This window comes from Berghia stephanieae, chromosome 8, assembly GCF_034508935.2.
Source record: "Berghia stephanieae isolate SIO BIC M18660-M18661 chromosome 8, UCSD_Bste_1.3, whole genome shotgun sequence".
NCBI lineage: Eukaryota > Metazoa > Mollusca > Gastropoda > Nudibranchia > Aeolidiidae > Berghia > Berghia stephanieae.
In genome coordinates, this window is record NC_088367.1 from 44,647,383 (window position 1) to 44,673,999 (window position 26,617).

General features: G+C 36.0%; 1 protein-coding gene across 1 annotated transcript in view; it reads left to right on the plus strand.

The window, feature by feature from the left end:
- The first annotated feature begins 529 nt into the window (after window positions 1-529).
- LOC144979026 (uncharacterized) overlaps window positions 530-26,617 on the plus strand; it is a 91,800-nt gene continuing 65,712 nt past the window's right edge. The window contains exons 1-8 of the mRNA XM_078925641.1: window positions 530-710; window positions 1,495-1,552; window positions 3,334-3,419; window positions 8,938-9,096; window positions 11,178-11,275; window positions 16,359-16,506; window positions 20,261-20,554; window positions 23,389-23,688. Of these exons, the coding sequence (XP_078781767.1) occupies window positions 530-710; window positions 1,495-1,552; window positions 3,334-3,419; window positions 8,938-9,096; window positions 11,178-11,275; window positions 16,359-16,506; window positions 20,261-20,554; window positions 23,389-23,688 (1,324 nt within the window). The remainder of the gene's footprint in view (window positions 711-1,494; window positions 1,553-3,333; window positions 3,420-8,937; window positions 9,097-11,177; window positions 11,276-16,358; window positions 16,507-20,260; window positions 20,555-23,388; window positions 23,689-26,617) is intronic.

Genomic DNA, 26,617 nt, shown 5'->3' on the forward strand with positions numbered 1-26,617 from the left:
AGTTCTATTCACTGTTGTGTGTTGTTTCTTCCCGTGAGTTTGTGACGTCAGAAGGGGTATAAAAACGGGGCTGCCTTCATTTTACAAGCTCTTTTTTACTACGAAACGGATAATGGATATTTGATTGAAATTCAAGTGTTGACTCTGTTTCTTCTACCGGACGAACATACCCGGACTAATCGCGTGACTACCCACTTCGGTGGAGATACATGCCTCGGGCATATTATTTATTTATTTTCTTTCTCATCGTGAATGAGATGTAAAAATCTATTCACGACAATATTATGCAAAATTAATAGAGAAAATGAAGCAACCAATCATTAGTAAAAGGTGCTATTTACAGACCACCCTCAAGCACCATGGACTAAAACACCAGTGTCTGTGAAACACACAACACACTTACGTATGAAGAACTTAAACTTAAACCTTGACATTGGTGGCGACTTTAATTTTCCTGAAATTGACTGGGAGAACGGAACATCAACAAACCTTCACAATAATAAACTAATGAACCTTTCATGGAACAAGTATGGACCTTAATCTACAGCAAATGACTTGCCTTAAGACCCGACAAAATGCTGCTTTGGAGGTTCTTTTCACAAACTGCCCTAACCTTGTAGACAACATGAAAATGATACCAGGATTGAGTGACTATGATATCCATCAAGTAGAATGCCTGTGTAACCCTCACAGAAGAAAACCTACAAAGCGTAAAATATATTTGTGGAAAAAGGTCTATGAAAAATGATATGAAAAGTTTTGGTCGCTTTTTTCTTCAAAAACATCACAAAAATATGTCCATTAACTCCCTTTGAAATTGTGTAAAGAACAACCTTCTTTTAATACAAGAAAAAATGTACTCCCCAGAAAAACTAACAACTACCTCAAATAACGAACATTGGATGAATACAGAGACTAAACGCATCTTGAGGAAGAAGAAAAAATGGTTCAAAAGAGATAAACATCTTAGAATGTCGTTACGAAATATCGAGGTACTAAACGATCTGCAAGAAACCCGTGTCGAACAGCTTATACAGAGTACATCAAATTATTGACGAAGACACTGGAAGAAGTAAACAATTCTGATCGTACATTAAAAGTAAATACAAAGAAAGCATTGGAGTAGCTCCGCTGAAAGATAAAAATAAAAAAGCGGACACAAGTAAGAAAACCAAAGCCCTCTTTTAGGCTCGTAATGGACTGACAACGATCTCAATTGATCGATTGATCCCAAACAAAAGAAAACAGCACTCATACCAGGTCCCACAGTCGTGAGTTAACGCACATCTCAACTCGGTTTTTTTCCAAGCACCATCCGAATATGGAAATCTCTGCCTGAAAATATTTTTAAAAATAAATTAATGGCCAAATTGAATTTGACAGAGAAATCGGTCACTAAGCTCGCATACAAAAAAAAGGAAAGTTAATTGCGTTATTACGTCATCGACATGTGCATATTAGTCTATAAACACACTTCAAAATAATTCTGTTTAGATACTTGTCTTTTCCGCCAGCTTATCACTATTTATAAAACGGTTTCCTTCATTTTAGAGTGAGTTCTATATTAATCAAAGTATGTTTTTAGCTGTTATTGTTATTGTCATATTTAATGTAGCGTATTATCATTTGTTTGCGATCAGTTTTTAATTTTCAGAAAATATTTCGTAAATTAGTTATCCTGATATTAATATTATTATTTAATAATAATAAATAATACTGAAGTCGAAGGATTACCACCCCTTCCGTGAAACTCAAAATTGTTACATAAACACAGGGAGGCCTTCCGAAAGCTCCTCATTCTAGCATCTCTTTCAATTTGTATTTTCACGATGAATCTTTTGTCAGGTGTTTATTTTTTCATTTTTTTCAATGTATAGATAGTAGAATTTTAAAATATCTAGAGAATAAACCTTGATAGATTAGATTGGTGAAAGTTTAAAATGCCCTAATAATAATCTAAATTATATGACCATTGTTTTGGTTCCCATTTTTTTTGTATTGAAAGGTAGTGCAAATCAGTCCAAGTTTTTCTGGAAGGCCTTCCAAAAGCTCCTACATCCCCAGTATTATTATTTTTTATAATGCCCTAGTAGGGGGTTTGGGTAGGGGGAAACTTAAAAAAAAAAGTCTCCTCTCTCCCAAACCCCCTACTAGAACATTATAAAAAATAAAGAATACTGGGGATGTAGGAACTTTCGGAAGGCCTCCCGTTTTTTTTTTCTATCAGGGTTAGCTCGAGTTCGGAGGATTTTTTTTTTCTTTTTATCAGGGTTAGTTATGTCTCAAGTAAAAGAGCTAGTGTGGTTGCCTTCCGAGAGCTCCTCGTTCTAGCATTTCTTTCAATTTGCATTTTCACCTTGGACTTTTTGTCGGGTGTTTATTTATTCAATTTGTCATCATACAGAAGTGTTTTAAAAACTCTAGAACAAATTTTGATAGATTTGTGAAAGTTTAAAATTTCCTAATTTGACCATTGTTTTGACTCTCGGCCGCCATTTTGATTTGTGAAGTATTGAAAAGTAGTGCAAAGCAGTCTTGTGTTGTTGTTTTTTTTCTATTAGGGTTAGCTCGAGGTCGGAGGATTTTTTTTTATTAGGGTTATTTATAAGTCTTAGTAAAGGTAATAGGGTGTTGTTGTTGTTTTTTTTTTTAGGGTTAGTTAAAGGTACTAGGTTGTATTTTTTTCCTCAGGATTAGTTCAAGGATTATTTGGGTTATTTCCCTTAGCGCGAGGAGCTATCGGAAGGCCGCCCAATGACAGACGGACAAATCAAATCTGCAATGAAGTAATAAGACATGGAGCGAGTTAGGGGAGAGGGATGGAAACCGTTTGTCTGTAGTCTATACCCTGAACCAGGGTGAAAAAAGCAATGTCGACAACGATGATGATGATGATGATGATGATGATGATGATGATGATGATGATGATGATGATGATGATGATGATGATGATGATGATGAAGATAAAAATAATAATGAGGATAGTATTTTTTACATTGAGTATGGCCTGTAAATGGTTTGGAATGCGGAACATTTTACAGGTAAAACAGTTGATCGACCACAAGCAACAAAATAAAAATGCAATCTATGAATGACGGATAAATAATCAGTGTTTATTTTAAATCTTCAGACCCAGCTATGTGTGTGGCCTGCTATGTTACAGACTGAATCATCTCTGTATTCAAAACTCTACCTTTTTAGATATAAATGTCATCTACATAGTATATACTCTACCAATACTTTTATGGCTCATAGATTTTAGGCAGCTTAGTATTTTATCTTATATTATAGTGATAGCATCCAACATTTTCTTTAAAATTATTTTATTTACAGTTTCCTGGTATTGGGAGATAACAGTCGAGACAGAACAATGATGTTGATTGTTCTATTCCTTCTATTTCCGCCTGCGATTGGCCAAGGTAAATTGTGTCTGTATTGAGCTGAAGTCTGACGTAAATGCTGCTTTCTTTTCTTTTCTTTTTTCATCACCTCCTTTTTCAGAATCAATTTTTTTAAAAGTATTTTGTCTCATTTATCATCATCCATCTGTCCATATTTTAATAAACCGGCTTGATTCTAGCTACACTCTGGTTGTTGTGGTGTTAGTCCCGAACCGAGCTACTTTAGTGTGCAACTTAACATTTTTTAAAAAGATTTGGGGCAGCTTATTGTAAGATTTTTCAGATATTGTACAGGGTGTTTACAAAGTCTGGCTACATGTAGTACTTAACAATCTACTTTTACTTTATTTATTTATGCTATATATTGTAGAGGTTTGGCTGAAAGATATTTTTCCTCACTTCATGTGTAGTAAATATACTATTCAGTTACATCCCACATTGAACAAGATTGGACTTTTAAAGAGGAATTTGTACTATTACCATGTACCCAGACTCTATGGACACCCTGTACTACTTTATTTTCCTTCTTTTTATAAGAATTTTGTCATGGAAAATGTTACTTAATTTTGCCTTATTTGTGATTTCTAATACCCGTCCTGCTACTCAATATTACCGATAACTTTAGTTTCAATCCTTTATTTTTGTCTTTTTAAGCTGCACCAAACGATGCCCCGTGTAAAAAGTTGGGTTGTTATGAAGCACTAAGTTGTCTATTGTGAGATTTGCCTTAAGCTATTTTCCAGGACAGACCTACAACAAAATCGTCACATTTGTTACGACACAATATACATTTTTCTTATCCAGATTTATTCTGTTCATCACAAACTTTGAAGAATGATCTTTGTTTAATTAATAAGAACATAAAGTTGTTTTGTAGAGAGCTTGTTTGAGTTTTTAAAAATCTATTTTTCTGCTCGGTACCCCTGCCATTTCGGGAAAATACTGAAAATGACCGGTAAGGAGAGAGTTAAGACAGTCTCATTCCAAGTTAGCAGGTCTGAACTTATTTTTTTTTTTAAAGTGGGGGGGGGGGGGGGTGGGGGGGGGGAAGCGACATTAAAAATGATGAATTTTGACCCAGTTTGCTAAAATTAGATTTTGGTGGGATGTTGTCATGTGACCATTTGTCGGCATAAAAAAATGCATGAGAACTTCATCTTCAGTTTTTTCTACTCAAAGAAACGTATTTTGTGACCCCTGGTATGGTTAAATCGTGCCCATTTTTAGTTTCAGTGGACTGATTTCATGAAAGAATATCAAATAGTCTTTATAACTAGGTAAAGACAAAAACATATCAATGAAAAATAAAAACTCTCCTCTATCTTCAACAACCAATCACTTTGTTCTTAACGATGTCATGTGGCCACAATCCAATCAGAGAGCGAGAGGAGAGTTTATCCCTAAACTTGTTTACTTTGACTTTTAAAAGCGTTTTTCTCAAAACTGCAATTTTCGTTACTAAAAACCTATCTCCTCCCTCAGTTTTCAACCAATGTTCTTCAAACTTTCTACAAATGAGTGTTATACAAATACGCAGGTTTTGGAGTACTTTGAAATTATGTAACTTTTTTCAAGGGGAATAATCGAGTAATAACTTTGAACTTAATGTTTAAAGTTTCTAATTAAAAAATAAAAAATCAGGCTTCTAGAGCCACTTTATTTTTCTTTTTTCTGCCTCTGGTCAAAATATTATGGCAATCGGTTAATAAACAAAAACGCCTTTGACTTTTAAAGATGTGTTGTTTATTTTTCAATATGGCGTCGTTTCCATAGCAACAGGCAACTTTTTTCGAAAAAAATGATATGCAATCATCCTTCCCAAACATATACATTATGACTGTGCATAGAAGTCTAGGATATTTCATCAAATAAAAAAAATGACCTTTTAGTGTCGCCCCCCCCCCCCCCCCCCCCCCCCCTTTAATGCTGATTTCCAATGCTCGTGGAAATCTTCCATTTTTTATGCTCCCCATGTGTTCTAGAAATAGTTGAAATTTCTTCTTCTTCTTTCAAATATATATCTAATGCCAGATCGTTTAATTATTTATTCATTTCTTACCTTATTTGAATACAATATTTATCGAGGTTTTGACTATGTAATGTACATAAAATATCACCAAGTTTTATAGCTATATATAACATAATATGGACAGTCGTCCCATATATTTTCAATTTTGTTTTAATGTTCATATATTTTGATTTCAATACAGTTAATTTCTTTCCTTACATTTCCATCATTCTTGAATCCGCGTCCAATATATATTTTTTGTTATTTATATTTATATCTTATTTATTTATATATCTATACATGACTGGACATTTCTACTTTGAAATGGATTTTTAAAAACCCAAAAAAACTGTTAGATGCAGAAAGACATGAAGAATCTCAATAGTACTTATAAGATCAAATAAGATGCCAATTTTGTATAATCACAAAAGATGTTTTCATGCATACTGATACGATGATTGTATAGCAAAACAGGTCACCCTTGTCACTCCATAGATTATTGTTGAGGCCATGTTTCCGTTCGATGGTGGTTATTTTATTTTACATAAATGTAGAAAGACTGAACAAACACTGCTTCTCTTTTGGAGAGAACACAACAAACTGAAGTGATCACTGGTAGCCTCCTTTTATTATTCTCACAAACGAGGAGAGCTCACAGAGCATAAGAGAATTAACTCATTAAATTGATGAAAGAATTATAAGGCCAATAATTATAAGTCATGATATTGCTGTTAATGTGGTAGAAAGAAGACGGCGTTGTAAATCAGAAAAATGGATATCTAATGAATAAGGAAACTTATTGAACAGGGGGAAAAGGGAAGCAATGCATGATTTATTGGAATACACAAAGGTTGGACAATCTTGTGAAAAGGCAATAAATGAGGATAGAGAGAGACGGGAACGGTCTTTAAAGAAACTGACAAAGCGCCAAAGAAAAAGCCGCAGACAGAAACATTATGAGAATAGTATACAAAGTAATAAAACAGTCAATCAACAAATGGGGGAAGAAAGATGGATATACTAATGTAAAGTAAAAGAATTAAACTCTAATAACCTACCTGAGGAAGTTGAATATTGAGGTGTAGACCTTTTCCGAGCAGTGCTTAACTCTCTCCTTACCAGCTATTTTTAGAATTTGTCCCGAAAATTCACACCCACCCGACACAAAATAGACTTTTCCTAATCAAACAAAACAGTAACAAGTGCATTCTATACATAAGGTTGTTCAGCAAAATGATGTCTACAACACAATGTGTAGTACTTATAGCTGTAATCAAAGCATTTCTTTAGATGTTGTGATGTACAAGAGAATCAGAATGAGAGAAGTGTCGGTTGGATCGTAACGAATGTGACGTTTTTCCTATGGGTGGTAAGGAAAGGGTTAAACAACCGAATCCTATCACTTAATTAGATGTCACCATCTTAGAAATAGAGGAGGTGCCAATTTCAAATGGTTGAAGCAAGCATTTTAGAAAAAAAAAAAGAAAAAGCAATAGAATTCATTGATGTTTAAATATGGCATCAGTTTTCTTAGCAAAATGTTGAATGTTATTTGAACCTGAATATAGGACGAGTACCAGAAATTTGTGAGATTATGCAGTGCGGCTATAACAAGAAATGAAGTGAGTAGGAAAGTGCCAGAAGATAACAGAGAATTAAAAAAAAACTTGGCGGCGGCGATGGGGGCTCGAACTTGCGACCTTACTGGTACGTCAACTCCACCTGGCCGGGGAGATCGTGACTACAGTATGAGCTATCCACGACTCCAAAAATAATCACTTCAAACGTTGGAGCTTTCTCTCCCCGAATTCTTGAGGTCACGGGTCCAACCCAACACACACCAACGCCGCGAAGTTAGTTGGCCAGCATTTAAGGTAGTGCGTCTATGTTGTCTAGTGGTATGACACTCGCTTTCGGATCAGAAGGTCCTGGGTTTGAGTTTCGCTCGGCGCATAGTTGAGTCCTGGGAAAAGGCTCTTTACTCACATTCTCCCAAGTACTCGGGTGTAAATGAGTATCTGGCCGTCAACAACGTTGTCTCTGTCGAAAAAAATTGCAATATCGCTCGACATGCGTCATGTCTCGTTCTACATGTTACGTGTTGCTGTTGGTCAGGGAGCTTTGTAAAGCGCTTTGAGCACTTTTAGTGGATATTGCCCAATATAAAAGCTCGTTTTATGTATATGTTCATGTTTGTCTGTATATGTGTGTATATCAATGAGCTCATAAAGATTGTTATTTATTTGTCTTAACATAAGAATTATCTTTTATCATGTTGGTTCTTCTGCTTGGCAGCCAACACCATGATGCTTGACATTGAATGAAGGGCTCTACGCACATTCATTAATTGTATGAATAGATCACGATTTGACCCACTAGGGTATGAGATTAGCGGAAGAGTAGCGTCCCTTGATTGGACGTCACCGGCGGAAAAGTGATTAGAGAGAGAGAACGTCATGTTGGTTGTGCGCCTGCGTCTCTCGTTCTCGCTTCCGATGAAAGCGGCATGAGACACTTCACCGAAAGCGAGGACGAGAGAAGACGCATGCGAAAACCATTTGACGTTCTCTCTGTAAGGTGACGTCCAATCAAGGGACGCTACTCTTCCGCTAATCTCATTCCCTATACTATGTCATTTGAAGATGTGCTCCAATCTCAAATGATTTCGTAAAAATCTCATTTGTCTACCTGATGAATGTTATCGTTCAATGGTGTCATGCTTTTGTTTGTTTGGTTGTTTTGTTTTTTTTTTTTTTTGTTGTTGTTAGAATAGGATCGATAATAAGGGGGGGGGGGGCGTGGTCGAGCGGTTGAGGCATTGCACTGTGACCCGGAAGGTCCCAGGTCCGACCCCCGCTTCAGGCACTTTCGTTTTTTTCCTTGGGCAAGATTATTAACCCCAAATTTGCTAATTTTGGATAACATGGGTGATTCCTGTTGACGTCAGACATCTTGTTTGATGAATTATTATCTTTATTCCTTCTTGGAATGTCTAGGCGACGATATCCTATGATGTCGTGGCGGAAGGGCATATTTTTTTTTTATTTTGTCGTTTACAATAGGATCGCATGATCTTTGTGCGGCTATGTGGTCTAGTGGTATGACACTCGCTTTCGGATCGGAAGGTCCTGGGTTCGAGCCTCGCGCCCGGCGCATAGTCGAGTCCTTGGAAAAGGCTCTTTACTCACATTCTCTCACCGTACTCAGGTGTAAAATGAGTACATTGCCGTTAACAGCGCTGTCTTTGTCCGAAAAATTATAATATCGCCTAACAGGCGTCATATCCCGTCCTACATGTTAAATGTTGCTGCTGACCAGGGACCCCTTGTAAAGCGCTTTGAGCACATTTAGTGGATATTGCGCTGTATAAAGCTCTATTTTTTTCCAATTATCTTTATTTCTTTATGGAATGCCTAGGCGACTATATATCCTATGATATCGTGGCGGAAGGGCATAATTTATTATTTTTCGTTTAGAATAGGATCGCATGATCTTCTTTGTAAAATGCGTTGTCTGGCTTTCAACCAGAATGCTCATTGTTCTTTTGGAATATGAAACACCACCCACTAATCCTGAAGACATTCAAGGTAGAAAAAGACTGTGAGTCTGCAATGACCAGTTGTGAAAGGCTAGGGGGAGAGGTTGTGACAATCCGTGATGAAAACACTCAGAGAATAGTGCAAGATGGTAAGACAGATTAATAATAATAATAATAATAATAATAATAATAATAATAATAATAATAATAATAATAATAATAATAATAATAATAATAATAATAATAATAATAATAACAATAATGACAATAATAATAATAATAATAATAATAATAATAATAATAATAATAATAATAATAATAATAATAATAATAATATTAATAATAATAATCATAATAATAATAATAATAATAATAATTAATAATAATAATAATAATAATAATAACAATAATGACAATAATAATAATAATAATAATAATAATAATAATAATAATAAATAATAATAATAATAATAATAATAATAATAATAATAATATACTGTATTCATCCAAAAATAAATGGAAATTCGTTTACAGACGTGACTTGCATAAAAATGTATAAACACAAAGTTGAGAATCTATGGCGACAATGTATACATATATACACACATACATATATATATATATATATATATATATATATATATATATATATATATATATATATATATATAGCAATACTTAACGTGCAAAACGAGACAAGAAGCCTCTTAGGCGATATTACATTTTATTCCGACAGGGGCAACGCTGTTAACAGCCAGGTACTCGTTTTACACCTCGATATGGTAAGAGAATGTGAGAAAAGAGCCTTTACCAAGAATCAACTATACTCAAACCCTGGGTTTTCTGGACCAAAGGCCAGTGTCCACATTGTCGCACAATTATCAGACCTAGCCACTCAATCAGAGCTGGATGTTCACTCTTACGTGTTACCAGACTGAGATTGTGGGTCTGAAGCTTTGTTTAACTCTTTCCTATCAGCCATAGGAAAATCGTTATATAGGGAATGAGATTAGCGGAAGAGTAGCGTCCCTTGATTGGAAGTCACGAGCGGAAAAGTTATTAGAGAGAGAACGTCATGTTGGTTGTGCGGAATGAGACACTTCACCGAAAGCGAGGACGAGAGAGACGCATGCGCAAAACCATTTGAGTTCTCTCTGTAAGGTGACGTCCAATCAACGGACGCTACTATTTCCGCTAATCTCATTCCCTATAGCTGTAGAGCTAATTTTCCTAAACAACGTTATGTATAGAATGTACTTCTTGCTTTTGTGTTAGAATAAGGAAAATCTATTTTTGTTTTGAGTTGGTCTAAAGTTTTGGGTGATAATTCTGAAGATAGTTAAAACATTGTTGACAAAAATGGGTAAACTTAGGGGGAAAAAAATCATTATCATTCCAAAATGATCAGATCAGTCAATCCACATTCAAGAATCTTTCTTACTCCGATTTCCATGTCAATACCATCGCTGACTTGTCATCTATGAATACTAATATTATATTATAGATAGTATGCGCTTGGCTAAGAAGCTCACAACATTGTCATCCGGAAGTATAAAGGACCAACACATAAAACTGTGTGTAAGCTTAAACATTTATAGTCTAGTTAATACAGTTTAGTGAGAATTACGCGGATGGCAAAAAAAAAACAATAACAAAGACCTGAGTGACGTCATCTTCGTTCCATCTATATATTTAAAAGCGTCCTGTTAACCCTAAATAACTACCAGGCCACGATTCCATATTATAATAATAATAATAATAATAATAATAATAATAATAATAATAATAATAATAATAATAATAATAATAATAATAATAATAATAGATCTTTATTGTCCAGAAATATAACCGTTTGTAATTTAGTTACACTTGCTATAAAATTACATGATAACAATAAGATATGCATAGATGACAGACATCATACGGACATCTCTCTCTCTCTCTCTCTCTCTCTCTCTCTCTCTCTCTCTCTCTCTATCTCTCTCTCTCTCACTCTCTCACTCTCTCTCACTCTCACACACACACACACACACTCTCTCTCTCTCTCTCTCTCTCTCTCTCTCTCTCTCTCTCATTTATTGTATTGAAATATACTTTTAAAATGAAACGGGGAGGGAAAAAACTAAGTCAAATCCATTTTGAAAATATGAGATTTGTGTAAATTTTGGGAATACCTCTCTATTCATGAACAATATTTTTCTACTTTTTTTCTTTTCTTCCTCCTACATAGAAATTAGCAGTAGCAGATTTAAATGTGGTGACACTTTTTATATTGGATTACACAACTTGGATGGAGGAAAACCATATTGGGCAGATGGGAAACCTCTGGTATGTAATATAGTGTCTTATGAATGGTCCATTTAGACGTAGATATTTTTCGTACACGGTCCGCCGGATTTCCATAAATTGTGGATAATGGACCAAAACTCATGAAAACTGAACGTGTAAACGAAGAATGGTCATTCTCGTCCGACGGATATCTGCCCAAGCTCCTGATATCAGAAATAGTCTAATATTTTCCTGTCTTCGAGTTGACGGATCATCAACCACGTCTAATATAGATTTGTCGGACCGTATACGAAAAGTCTATACGTCTAAATGGGCCATAGGGGCTAACCCACAACGGAGACTGATTCCGACGACCCGGCACTGCCGTCCTCTGCCATCTTCCGGATAAAGACGTCGGGCATGGACAAAATACTAAGATTAAAAAGCCATATCCATATCACGCTCGAAAAAAAGCAACAACAGCAGAGGACGTCGAGTGCTTGGTTTGAGTAGGTCCAGCGACTCTTCTCTATATTCTTAGTATTTTGTCCGTGCCCGACGTCTTTATCCGGAAGATGGCAGAGGACGGCAGTGCCGGGTCATCGGTTGTCAGTCTCCTCTGTGGGTTAGCCCTAAGACTGCTAATCCAAATATTTGTTTTTCAATTGTAGATTGGAGTGGGTAGAGCGGTGTGTAACATGTTAATTTCAACTGATCTCTGATACGGTTGCCATTTTAAAACATGTTTAGTAATAACAAAAATGAAGTGAGTAGGAAAGTGCCAGAAGTCAGCAGAGAATTAAAACTTTGCGGCGGCGATGGGGGCTCGAACCCGCGACCTTACTGGTACGACAACTCCGCCTGGCCAGGGAGATTGTAGCTGTAACGTATGAGCTATCCACGACCCCAGTCGTGACCCAGTCGTGGATAGCTCATATGATAGAGTCACGATCTCCTCGACCAGGCGGGAGTTGTCGCACGATGAGTAAGGTCGCGGGTTCGAGCCCCCATCGCCGCCGCGAAGTTTTTATTCTCTGTTGTCTTCTGGTACTTTCCTACTCCATTTCTTGTTATGCCTGCTCCACTCACTTTTCTCATCATACCTACTTATGGATACGTATGGATTGTTTCCAGCACATGTCCTTATAGGTCCTCTTCGCCAGACTCTATTTCTTCATCGTCTTTGTGATTTAAGTTTCTTCCGGTTTTACAATATAAAGCGCATTTATAATTGTACAAAACATTTTGGTCAGACCAAAATTTGTCTGGTCTGCTCTTGAAGCTATTTAGGGTTTTTGCATTCACAACAGAATCTGGTAAACTGTTCCATATTTTCGTTGTTTTCTCACATCCAATCTTGGTCTTTGTGTGAGCAGTTTCTTTTTGTTACCCCTGGTGTCTTTTCTTATTGTGAAGTCTTTCCTCCATTTGATGAATTCTGTCATGTCTTGGTCATATTTATCACTTGCCATCTTGTAAAGTTCTATCATGTCGCCCCTAGTTCTATCATGTCGCCCCTAAACATGTTTAGTGGATATTTCAATTTTTTTTTGTGGATCACATTTGATACATTCAATTCTATGTGAAGGAGGGCATCATTATTTTTACAAAGTTAACACTCCTCAACAAAATCATTTTATAGATAGTATGCGCTTGGCTAGGAATCTCACAAATTGCCATTCGGAAGTAAAACGGACCAACACACAAAACTCTGTGTAACCATGAACTTTTATAGTCTGGATAATACAGTTAAGTGAGAATTACTCATAAACGTTGATGGGAAAAAACAATAACAAAGAGTTGAGTGACGTCAACTTCATTCTATCTATAGATAGTATGCGCTTGGGATAGAAGCTCACAACATTGTCATCCGTAAATATAACTAACCAGCACACAAAACCCGTGTAACCTTGAACGTAATATTATAGTCTGGTTAATGCAGTTTAGTGAGAATTACTCATAAAACCAATAACAAAGCTCTGAGTGACGTCAACTTCGTTTTATATGCAAGCATTTTAAATACGATTCAACAGTCGTAACGTCACTTCCCTCGTAATGACTCATGGTAACTTAGTAACTGGCTCTTTACTATCGGAACAATGGCGGACGCCCTTATGAAATATTTCTCCGACGAGCATATAACCATATCCAGAGGAAAAAAAAACATTATAAATCTTATCGTGTTTTGACTTTTACAAATACTGATCACAAGACATAAGAAAAGCTCTAGCCAGCATAACGAATAACAAGTACATATACATTCCGATCCCATGACATGTGAAAAAGTCCTAGCCAGCATAAAGAATAGACTAAAAAGTACCGATTTTCTTTGATTAGAATCAAGCTGCTCGTTTCTGGGCAGACTGTGACATCAGACTATCATTTCCAATTGACAATTGTCTATGTTTTACTTTAATCTCCATGTCACTAGACTGTCGGAGCTTCAAATCATATAATCTTAACTAAGACATCCATTCATGGTTTTGATCATCACGAGTATCGTGTATGTATGACTGAAGTGAAATTTTGTCGCTCCAACCTGAAGGACCCAATATTGCCAACATGACTTCACGCGATTGCTAGAGTTCACAACGTGACTTTTTAATCTATGTGTTTTTAATTAGTTTCATGTGCAGAGTTTTAGCAAGTTTAAAATGTAAAACCCTACAAACTGTGGAGTGATCCTCAACAATATTGGAGGATTCCACAAGACGAAGAAGAAGAAGAAGAAGAAGAAGAAGAAGAAGAAGAAGAAGATTTGTAACGTATCTATTTCTAGACTACCATGCCATGTCATTATCTACAGCCAAGTGAACACAACGAAAATGAAATCATCAAATTTCAAAACAAAGACGACACGAGAAGAGAACAGGGAGCAGAATAGGTGGTGCAGAAGCAAAAAATAAAAGAAAAGTAATTAGGGATGCACTTGCAAGGAATCTGAATAAATTTGCAACCATCACGACGATAAATGACAAATTAAATGAACACTATAACAAAATAAAGATAGATAAACTTAAATTGTTCCACAAGATCTACTACAAAAATTCGTGCCTTAAACTTCCAAACGACATCAAAGATATCGGCACAAGAAATACGAGGGGACACACAGCAAGAGTAACCGTTCCCAACATCAAAAACAGACGCCCACATGTATTCGTTTTTCCCTTCCACTGCCCGACTATGGAATAGCCTCCCAGCTGAAGTGGCTGAAAACGGTTGCCAACATGCCTTCACGCGATTGCTGGAGTTCACAACGTGACTTTTTAATCTATGTGGTTTTAGTATTATGTGCAGAGTTTTAGCAAGTTTAAAATGTAAAACACTACAAACTGTGGAGTGATCCTCGACAATATTGGAGGTTTCCACAAGACGAAGAAGAAGAATAACACAACATACAAATCACCAACTTAACAAACCGCTAACATCGTCAACAGAAAAATACATGTTACGAAGATTGGTAATCAATTTTCAAATTATGTGGAGTAAAAAAAGAACTGTTGAATCCTTTAGAAGAAACAATTTCCGACATTACTATGGGAACAGAAATCTGGCTCAAGAACAAAATAGCAATAACAAGCTTGATATATCAGACACATTTTAACTAGACAGACACGACAGGAAAATTAAACAAAAGATGAGAATGGGGCATTATTACTGCCATAAGATTAAATAAATAGTGAAAATTTAAAACTTACCGAGGAAAGTAAAATAGACTCACTCACCTTGTTTTGCAAAATAACAATAAAACGCAAACCACCCTTCATGATAGGAGCTTCTTGATAAAATCCTGACAGAGCCATCGAAACAAGGAAAGGAATTTGTAATAGAATGAAGCAGATCTCACAAGAATACAACAAATTGATAATCTGGATTGGAGGTGATTTCAATCTGCCAGACACAAACTGTGCAGACAACTCAATTCAGGTTTTCGAAAGAGTTAAATAGAATGTTCATAGAAGCCGTAACAGACTGTGGCCTACAACAAATTCTGAAGAACAACTCGAGAGAAAACACTCCTTGATCTATTTTTCAAAGTATTATCTTACCTGGTCTTTGTGATCACGATAATAAGGTACCGTCAACCGGGTTACTTAGGCCACAGTAGAATAAAAAAAAAAGGTTGCTTTTTAAAAAAGTTAAATTCATGAGTGCTTATTAGATCTATTGGGTTTAATTATTTAAAAGATAAAAGCTACATGTAATTTATCTTTTAAAATAAGCAATCTTGTTTACATTAAGTGGCCAAAGTTACCACGGGTGACCTAAGTAGCCCCAGTTGACGGTACACGTTGAAAACCGATTCAACACTTAAAAGAAAAAGACAAGTAAAGAGAAAGATATGGTATGTGGAAATATTCAATGAAACAAAAACAAAAACAAAAACACCATACCAAAGTATTCTTAGAAAACTGTATCTAAAGACAAACAAAAATAAACCAATTCTAAAGTAGCTGAGCACTGAAATTATCTCTCGGTGATATTCAACAAAATAAGAGGCCCACTTTTATTCGTTCATACCCTCAACTTTGAGGCAATGGAGTAGTATCACATTTCCAATGGAAAGAGGCACTCCTGTAGTCTGTGGAATCTTCAGGTCTGGGGAATCTTCAAAATTGAAGTTACATGAGGAAGAAGAGAAGAAGAAAATGATTGTCAATTCTTTTCTTTTTATTGCCATTGCAATTGAAAATATAAAAAAGTTGCATCGAAGAGTATTTTGACAGAATTATCTTTTAGTGTTGAAAATATGTGGTATGCAAAACTGTCTGATCCTTATTGAATCACAGTTCTTAAATATGGTTGCTTTATAAATTCAGATCTGAAAAAAAATGTGTATGAAACAGTGCCAGACAAAAATGAAAAACTGACAAATCATTGGAAAGTTTATTCACCAGTTATCAAAGTTAGGATTTCTATATTCTTGAAGATTATTTTACACAATTTATTCTGTATTTTAAACATTGTTTAGTGCTGATATAAAAATAAACCCTGCAATTACTGCTGATGTGAGAAAAATCAATAAATACTACCATTTTTTGTATTTATTCAATAAATATAATAGTAAAAATCTTGAAAGACTAGATTTATAATTTTGAAAACCATTTTAATAATGAACATTGGTTTACCTTCTTTTTTACAGGAAAAAAATGACTATACCAATTTCATGGATAACAACACTTTCACATCAAAAAGAAGACGATGTCTTGTGATGAAGGCATGTTCCGTTGCAGGAAAATGGCAAGAAGAAGTACCTACTAGGAAAAGATATTATGTATGCAGTGCAAAAAGTAAGTGAACTCTTGCTGTAAAGTTTTAATGGCTAAACGGCATCTAATAAATTCAAAAGTACAGTTCAAGTTCTATTACATATAAAGGACTTAGCCATATTCGTATCTTAACTAGTATAAAAATCTATCATTTATATAAACGGATGGGCTTACCTTTTTGTTGGCTTTTCAATGTAGTCAATAAAATGGTCCAAATTCCTTTTGCCATCAGTGCAACTAGCAGTTAAAGATAGTAAAATATATCACTTCATCAAGCCATTTCTGAAAATCATTTCCGTGGATGAAATTATTTTTAACCGCTATTCTAGTTGGAAACGTTAAAACAGGAGAAACTTTTCGCAGTTGATCAGCTAAAAAAAAAAAGGATTGCATCAAACTATTTGAAATACCTACTAGACATAAGACAAGTATATATGCGTTAAAGAAAAAAGCTCTCAAAAATAGACAACGGAATCACTTCCTTTCTCTAAAAAAGGAAGAAATAAATGACAATGTAATGTACTGGATTTTTTTTGACTGGAGAAAAGTTCTCCTTGTGTGCATTTATTGGTCCTCTGTTTAAAATCAATGAAATTGAAGGGCTTTTACATCATATGTCCACGTCTTGTAAATTTTTTCTAAGTTAATGCCTATGCAGCACTAAAATAGTCTTACCAATCTACGGTTCAATAACAGTAAAACTATAATTATACCTATCCTTTTTCTTTTTACTCCTTAGTTTGACCTCATTCAGTCCTGTAATCTTTCAGTTCAAGTACTTACTTAATCTTAAAGTGTGTGTGTGTGTGTGTGTGTGTGTGTGTGTGTGTGGGTGGGTGGGTGGGTGGGTGGGTGGGTGGGTGGGTTCGCGGGGTAGGGGCATTGGTCAGTGTATCAAAAATTAATCCTGCACAGAGCTAAAGTGTATCCTGGGTAAATAAGTTTCTTTTGGCAATCTCTGTAAAGAAAGATCAGTACATATCACACTTGAATTTTTAGACTCAAATTTAATAGCAACTCAACAAAGGGACCGCTGTTGTCCAAGCTTTTCTTCAGCTCTTTTCAAGCTAATTTGTTACTAGATCAATAATTTCCATGGAAACATCTTCAATTTAGGGAAAAGGAGAAAATCAGCTGGTCTATGAGATCAGGTCAGGATATAATCGTGCCGTTAACCTTGGTCTGAAAAAAGTACCGATAATGATATTAACAATACTGATGATAATAACAATGAGAGCAACAATATAATAATGATAATAATATGCATATCTTTCCACATACACTGTATGCGATGAACTTTTGTTTGACAATTTTCATCTGAGTCCGCCCAAAAGTATACTGGCTTTTCTCTTTATTGTCCCATTGATGGACCCCATTCTCATCTATAGATAGTAAGCGCCTGGCTAAGAAGCTCACAACATTGCTATCCGGAAGTATAACGGACCAACACACAATACTATGTGTATAGATAGTATGCGCTTGGCTAAGAAGCTCATAACATTGCCATCCGGAAGTATAGCGGACCAACACATAAAACTGTGTGTATCCATGAACGTTTATAGTCGGGTTAATACAGTTCAGTGAGCATTACTCATAAACGCGGATGGAAAAAAACAATAACAAAGACCTGAGTGACGTCATCTTCGAACTATCTATTGGGGATTTTCTGTCCAAAAAAGTGTTGGCCCGTATGGTTTAAACAGCTTAAGAAAAAGTTTAAGTAGATTCCACTGTTTGGCCCTTTTCCTCTTCATACAGCAAGTGGAGCACCCATTTTATAAATCTCTTAATTTTGTTTTATCAGTTTAACACTCAAAATTCTGCCAATGGAAGCAGAGGACACAAACTCCTTTTGGTAAAATGAGTGAGGCGGGTACTTATGTTGAAAATAACAAGACATGAAGTGAGTAGGAAAGTGCCTGAAGAGAATAGATAATAAATATTTCGCTGTGGCGATGGGGGCTCGAATCCGCGACCTTACTGTCCCTCAGACAGTAGAGCCACGCCCTCCCCGACTAGGCGGAGTTGTCATGCCAGTAAGGTCGAGGGTTCGAGCCCCCATCGCCGCCGCGAAATTTTTATTCTCTATTGTCTTCTGGCACTTTCCTACTCACTTCATTTCTTGTTATAATCCAAGTGTACGATCATATTATTCTTATCTACAAATTTATATAAGCTATCTCGTACTGTATATAAGTAGTTTTAATGCTTTATCTTTATTTTAATTTTACATAAATACTACACAGGTCTTTACTTTTACAATTTATTTATTTAGTTATTTATCTATTTATTTATTTATCAGTGTTGATGGTATTCATCGGATCCACAGAAATGCTCGATTTTGGAGTCAGAGGAGAAATTTCCTCCGTTATAGAATTACATTTCCCCCTATTAAATGTACTGGCAGTGAGAGGTTTTATGTGTGGTCGAACATAATATAGGTGCAGTTTCCCACTCTCCAGAAATCAACGAGAATACCAATGATATTATCAAGTATTCTAAAGGTGGGGGGGGGGGGGGCGTAATGCAGTAAAATGAGGCTTAAATGCTATCGTTCAAAATCATTGTCCTGATTTTTCACTTGTCACCATCAGCACTGGTTAATCATAATTATACTACTATCTGTGTACATTTATAGTGTTTTATGTCGTCAGTTTGAAGGATTCATCCACAAGATTTATTTATATCTATACTTTTAACACACACACACACACACACACACATTTGTACACAAATTTCCTTTTGTGGGATGAATAAAATATAATTGTTGTTGTTATATTATTATTATTATTATTATTATTATTATTATTATTATTATTATTATTATTATTATTATTATTATTATCATTAATCATCATTATTATCACTATTATTAAAAGTGACAAATTAGGGAGCAGGCACTTGTATGCCAGAAAGAGAAATACAAGAAAATGCCACCCTCCAAAAAAAAATTAGACTTGAGGCGGATTTCTTGTGATGCTATTTTTTGGTCTTTATTTCTCTTTTTAAAAATTGGAATTTTTAACTCGCAACTGTGATTTAAATTAAATACTATCTTTTAAATATACACACACAAGTTCGGACTAAAGGCCAGAGGTATGGCCTATCTCAATTTATCAAATTAATAAATAAAGTTTTGCTATTGGTTTTGGTTGTATATTTTTACATTTTTGTGCATTTGCATACATATATATATATATATATATATATATATATATATATATATATATATATATATATTTATGTGTGTGTGTGTGTTTGTGTGTTTACATTGTCGCCATAGATTCTCAACTTTGTGTTTATACATTTTTATGCATGCCAACGTCTGTAAACGAATTTCCATTATTTTTTTTTTGGATGAATAAAGTATATATATAATAATAATAATAATAATAATAATAATAATAATAATAATAATAATAATAATAATAATAATAATAATAATAATAATATTATTATTATTATTATTATTATTATTATTATTATTATTATTATTATTTTTAATAATAATGACATTAATAATAATAATAATAATAATAATAATAATAACAACAACAACAACAACAACAACAATGATAATAATAATAATAATAATAATAATAATAATAATAATAATAATAATAATAATAATAATAATAATAATAATAATAATAATAATAATAATAATAATAATAATAATAATAATAATAATAATAATACCACAAGACCACATAGCCGCACTTTTTGCCTTGTCTGGCATTGTTTTATACACACTTTTTCAAATGATAAATTTCAGGACCTTGTGCTTCCAGGCCTGTCATAACTGTCAATCAAGGACCGAGAATGGAAACTGGTAATGTAACAATATCATGTGATGATGCGTATGAATTAAAGTGTTTTTTTAAAGGCTTCAAGGGCTCGGTGAAGGAACTCGAATTCACGTGTGGAGGGAGGACCACAAAAATCAAGAAAACAGACGATCTGTTCCTCCTCCAAAGGACTCACACAGTCGATGATCTTTTGGGGAAAAAATGTGAATGCAAAGCATGGTCCCCTTGGACTAATGAGACAGCAGCAATAACTTTGAAAGGTAAGCTATAATCCTGGCCAATTTGAAAATTTAGGTTATCTGCCTTTTTTTTACGCAGTAGTTATTTTTATCCGTGGACAAACAAAGAAAGCAATGCAAACATCATGAAAACACTAGGACTAAAAAAAGTCCCTGCTAATGAGTAAGATTAAAAAAGCTGAAACTCAATTACTTTGAGCACCTGAAAAGACACGACACACTAGAGAGAGATGTACTGGAGGGCATAGCGGAGGGCAAAAGAGGCAGAGGAAGACCACAAAGAAGATGGCAACAGGATATACAGGAATGGCTCAACAACGGCGTGACGGAATGTGGCAGATGGGCACAAGACAGAGACTTCATCCGAAGGACTGTGTGGGAGGCTACGTCCAAGTGATATGCCACACACACACAGAGAGAGAGAGAGAGAGAGAGAGAGAGAGAGAGAGAGAGAGAGAGAGAGAGAGTTATTTTTACAGCCCGGTAAAGACGCTACTCAGATCTATTTTTACAGTTCTTGCAAATCCATTCCTGTGATTTATTTTTTTTTCTCTTATGTAAATCAAGCACCTTGGCCCAGGCCTCCTCATTGAAGCACCGCCTTGCCTCAGAAATGTCAACTTCCTGATCTAAGACCTGCATTGATAGGGCCTTTTCTGAGGATGGAATTTTGGAGAGGTCCCATCTGGACCTCAATTGGATCAGCATCCGCCACAATCCAGTGTAGAATCATATGGAACTGTAAAAATAGATCTGAGTACAGTCTTTATGGGACTGTAAAAATAGATCTGAGTACTGTCTTTATGGAACTGTAAAAATAGATCTGAGTACCGTCTTTACGGGACTGTCAAAATAGATCTGAGTACCGTCTTTATGGAACTGTAAAAATAGATCTGAGTACCGTCTTTACGGGACTGTCAAAATAGATCTGAGTACCGTCTTTACGGGACTGTCAAAATAGATCTGAGTACCGTCTTTATGGAACTGTAAAAATAGATCTGAGTACCGTCTTTATGGAACTGTAAAAATAGATCTGAGTACCGTCTTTATGGGACTGTCAAAATTGATCTGAGTACCGTCGTTACGGGACTGTAAAAATAGATCTGAGTACCGTCTTTACGGGACTGTAAAAATAGATCTGAGTACCGTCTTTACGGGACTGTCAAAATAGATCTGAGTACCGTCTTTATGGAACTGTAAAAATAGATCCGAGTACCGTCTTTACGGGACTGTCAAAATAGATCTGAGTACCGTCTTTATGGGACTGTAAAAATAGCCACTGCGTTTTTTTAAAGCAGATAATAATATCAGATTTATAATATACCACCAGCATCAATATAGAATGCTTGATTGTGTAAAGAAACAAAGAAATGCAAATACTGTGTTGCTCAATGCATATGGCACTGTTGATTTGTTGGTGTTGTTGTTGTTGTTGGTGTTGTTATTGTTGTTGTTATTGTTGTTGTTGTTGTTGTTGGTGTTGAACCTTTGGCAATAGATTCAGATCATACAAAGCGAAAACAAACAAAAAACAAAAAAAAAAAAAACAGCACCTCATCTCAAGGACGGTTGATATTTAGCTGGGAGACAAATGTGTTCCTTTTCAAAAGTTTAGTTCTTTCATTCAGAAAAGTGAATGGAGCAGGCACTTAAGTTGATAATAACAAGAAATATAGTGAGTAGGAAAAATGCCAGAAGACATTAGAGAATGAAAATTTCGCGGCGGCGATGGAGTCTCGAACCCTCGACCTTACTGATACGACAACTCCGCCTGGCCGGGGAGAGCGTGACTCTATCGAATGAGCTGTCTGCCAGGCAACATCGAGACCCCATCGCCTCCGCAAAATTTTTAGTCTCTATTGTCTTCTGGCACTGTCCTACTCACTTCATTCCTTGTAGTTCTTTCAGTCGTGCTATTATGGTTGTAAGACCTAAACACTTACTAAAGGAGAAGAGGAGAAACTTGATACTTTCATGAGCGGATATGTGGTCTGGTGGTATGACACTCGCCTTCGGATTGGAAGGTCCTGGGTTCGAGCCCCGGCGCAGAGTTGCGTTCTTTTAAAATGCTCTTTCCTCACATTCTCTCACCGTACTCAGGTGTAAAATGAGTACCTGGCTGATAATAAGGTTGTCTCTGGAACAAATGTAATAGTGCCATTAACAGCATTGCCTATGTCGGAAAAAATTGTAATATTGCCTAACAGGCGCCATGTCTCATCCTACAATTTTCGTGTTGCTCTTGGCCAGTGACTCTTTGTAAGGCGCTTTGAGCACATTTATATAAAATCTCACGTTTTGTTGTTGTTTTTTTTTTTTTTTTTTAATTTATAGGGGGGGGGGGGTTCAGTCCAAATGTCTAAGAAGACTCTCTACCAAATTAGAAAGCAACAGCATGTATCAAATGACTCAATAATGGCGACGACAAATGGAGTGTCTCAATCGCTATTAAAATATCAACAGCAAAAAATCTTTTTTTTAAAAATCCCCCCCCCCCCCCCCCCAAAAAAAACAAACATTGTGCTGAAACAGCTACATGAATTAAGCCAGCAATGAGTTTTTATACAATTAACTCTCTCCTTAGCAGACATTTTCAGTATTTTTCCCCAAAACTTCACACCCAACTAACACAAAAAAAAAATATTTTTTATCACTCAAACATAATAGCAGTAAGTTCTTACGATACATAGTTTATTTAGCAAAACAAGCTCTACAACACATTGTTCATTTTTTAAAAAGTTTATGGTGTACAAGAGAAATTTGAATAAGAAAATTGTTGATTGTATCGTAACGAATGTGGCGATTTTCCTATATTTGGTAAGGAGAGGTTAATTTTAGAAATTCATCCATTTCAGATGATTGCCCATCCCTCCCTGTTTTAAGTGTCAACAATACACCAATGGCGAAAGACAGTGGCGTAATGTTGCCGGAAGAGCCGGAGGACGTGGAAATCAAATGTTTGCTTACTGGAAGAGTTCACCGGGTGTCCGAACTTATATTAGACTGTGTAGGGCTTGTTTCAACAAAACGTACAAGAGAATTTTCCCTTACAATCACTGTCCAGTTGGATCATGAATTGCTTGGGGCCTCATGTGAATGCAAGTCAAAGCTTATAACAGGAGATGAGGAGAAATCCAAAATATATTTCACAAAAAGTAGGTTGTGTGACTACGTGTTCTAGTGGTATGACACTCGTCTTTGGTGCATAATTGAGTCATTGGAATAGACTCGCTTAATCTCACGGTACTCGGGTGTAAAATGAGTACCTGGTCGATAACAGCGTTGTCTCTGAAAACAAAATGTAATAGCTCTTTACAGGCGTCATGTCTCGTCCTACATGCCAAGTGTTGCTGTGGGCTAGTGACCCCTTGTAAAGCGCTTTGAGCACATTTAGTGGATATTGCACTATATAAATGCTCTATTTTGTGTGTGTGTGTGTGTGTGTGTGTGTGTGTGGTTTTTTTTTTTACGCAAGCCGACAGTGGCAACCAAAGTTTTTAATTAGAATTTAAAATTTATTATATCCTTGTTGCCCGCCTATGATTCTTCCTTCAACTTGTACTCCTGACTGTGGTGATAAAGCTAAAACCTAGGATGGAAACTGTAAGTAAGCTACTGGTATGGAAGGATATTATTTTAAAAATAGCTTTATATAGCGCAATATCCACTAAAAGTGCTCAAAGCGCTTTTCAAGGGGTCCCTGGTCAAAAGCAACATTTGACATGTAGGACGGGACATGCCGCCTGTTAGGCGATATTACAAATTTTCGGACAAAGACAACGCTGTTGACGGCCAGGTACTCATTTTACATCTGAGTACGGTGAGATATGACCTAAATTAAATGTGTTGCAAGAGCCCTAAAACGACTTTTTAAAAAGCAAAGCATAAATAGTTAGAGAATCGATCAAACCATGGCACTGTGAAGCACATTCTGTGTGTTTTATGCTTTAGTGAATCATTATTTTTATTATATTATCTTTTTGCATTGAGACCAATCCTTATTTTACATCTTTGGTGCAAACTTTCAAAAAGGAAATATATATATAATATATTATATATATATATATATATATATATATATATATATATATTATATATATATAGATAATGAGCTACCTTACCAGTTAATAAGGAAGCAATATATTTTGGTCTTATAAATTTAACAAGAGCCACTGGACCTATAAAGCCAGAGTTTATCCCTATTTCTATAGCATGAAAGACTATAGCAATTGGTAACAACAAGATATGAAGTGAGTAGAAAAGTGCCAGAAGACAATAGAGAATAAAATTTATTTTTTTTTCGCGGCGGTGGTGGGGTTTGAACTTGCGACCTTATTGGTACGACAACTCCGCCTGGCAGGTGAGAGCGTGGCTCTACCGTGTGAGCTATCCACGAACACAAAAATATTCGTTTCAAACTCAAAGCCATTTCTAGATCCCTCTCTCACCCACTTCTTGAGACCGCCGATTCGTTCACCACCATCGCGAAGTAATGTTGACCAGCAGTTAAGCTTAATAGCCAATATTCTCATCACAAACATATAACATAGAAACGATTGAGACATTGAGTATGCTCCGGTGTATGGGGTGAATTTTTAATTCAGAAAAGCGAGTGGAGCAGGCACTTATGTTGGTAACAACAAGATATGAAGTGAGTAGAAAAGTGCCAGAAGACAATAGAGAATAAAAAATTATTTTTTTTCGCGGCGGTGGTGGGGTTTGAACTTGCGACCTTATTGGTACGACAACTCCGCCTGGCAGGTGAGAGCGTGGCTCTACCGTGTGAGCTATCCACGAACACAAAAATATTCGTTTCAAACTCAAAACACCGCCGCGAAAAAAAAAATTTTTATTCTCTATTGTCTTCTGGCACTTTTCTACTCACTTCATATCTTGTTGTTACCAACATAAGTGCCTGCTCCACTCGCTTTTCTGAATTAAAAATTCACCCCATACACCGGAGCATACTCAATGTCTCAATCGTTTCTATGTTATATGTTTGTGATGAGAATATTGGCTATTAAGCTTAACTGCTGGTCAACATCACTTCGCGATGGTGGTGAACGAATCGGCGGTCTCAAGAAGTGGGTGAGAGAGGGATCTAGAAATGACTTTGAGTATGAAACGAATATTTTTGTGTTCGTGGATAGCTCACACGGTAGAGCCACGCTCTCACCTGCCAGGCGGAGTTGTCGTACCAATAAGGTCGCAAGTTCAAACCCCACCACCGCCGCGAAAAAAAAAGAAAAAAAAATTTTTATTCTCTATTGTCTTCTGGCACTTTTCTACTCACTTCATATCTTGTTGTTACCAACATAAGTGCCTGCTCCACTCGCTTTTCTGAATTAAAAATTCACCCCATACACCGGAGCATACTCAATGTCTCAATCGTTTCTATGTTATATGTTTGTGATGAGAATATTGGCTATTAAGCTTAACTGCTGGTCAACATTACTTCGCGATGGTGGTGAACGAATCGGCGGTCTCAAGAAGTGGGTGAGAGAGGGATCTAGAAATGACTTTGAGTTTGAAACGAATATTTTTGTGTTCGTGGATAGCTCACACGGTAGAGCCACGCTCTCACCTGCCAGGCGGAGTTGTCGTACCAATAAGGTCGCAAGTTCAAACCCCACCACCGCCGCGAAAAAATAAAATTTTATTCTCTATTGTCTTCTGGCACTTTTCTACTCACTTCATATCTTGTTGTTACCAACATAAGTGCCTGCTCCACTTGCTTTTCTGAACTATAGCAATTGCTTGCTACCCTTTGGGTAGGATGCTAGACTATTGCAAAATACTTTCCACCAGATTTAACAGACCCCGCTACACAATGCTGCTGAGTTGAAGGATCTTAATAATATTTGACTGCACCGGGATCGATATCATTCCCTTTGCGTATGAAGCGAGTGCTCTACCAACTGAGCTATCGGGACCCTCCTTATAAAGTTACCATGGGTTTTTTCTTTAATGTATGACTGGGTGGGGGTCTTCTGACCTGCCATGGTGGGCAGTAAAGTCACTTGTTAAGTCTTCTTCTATACCCCCATATCTATTTTCCCATTCCCTCGATGCTCTCTGCTACTT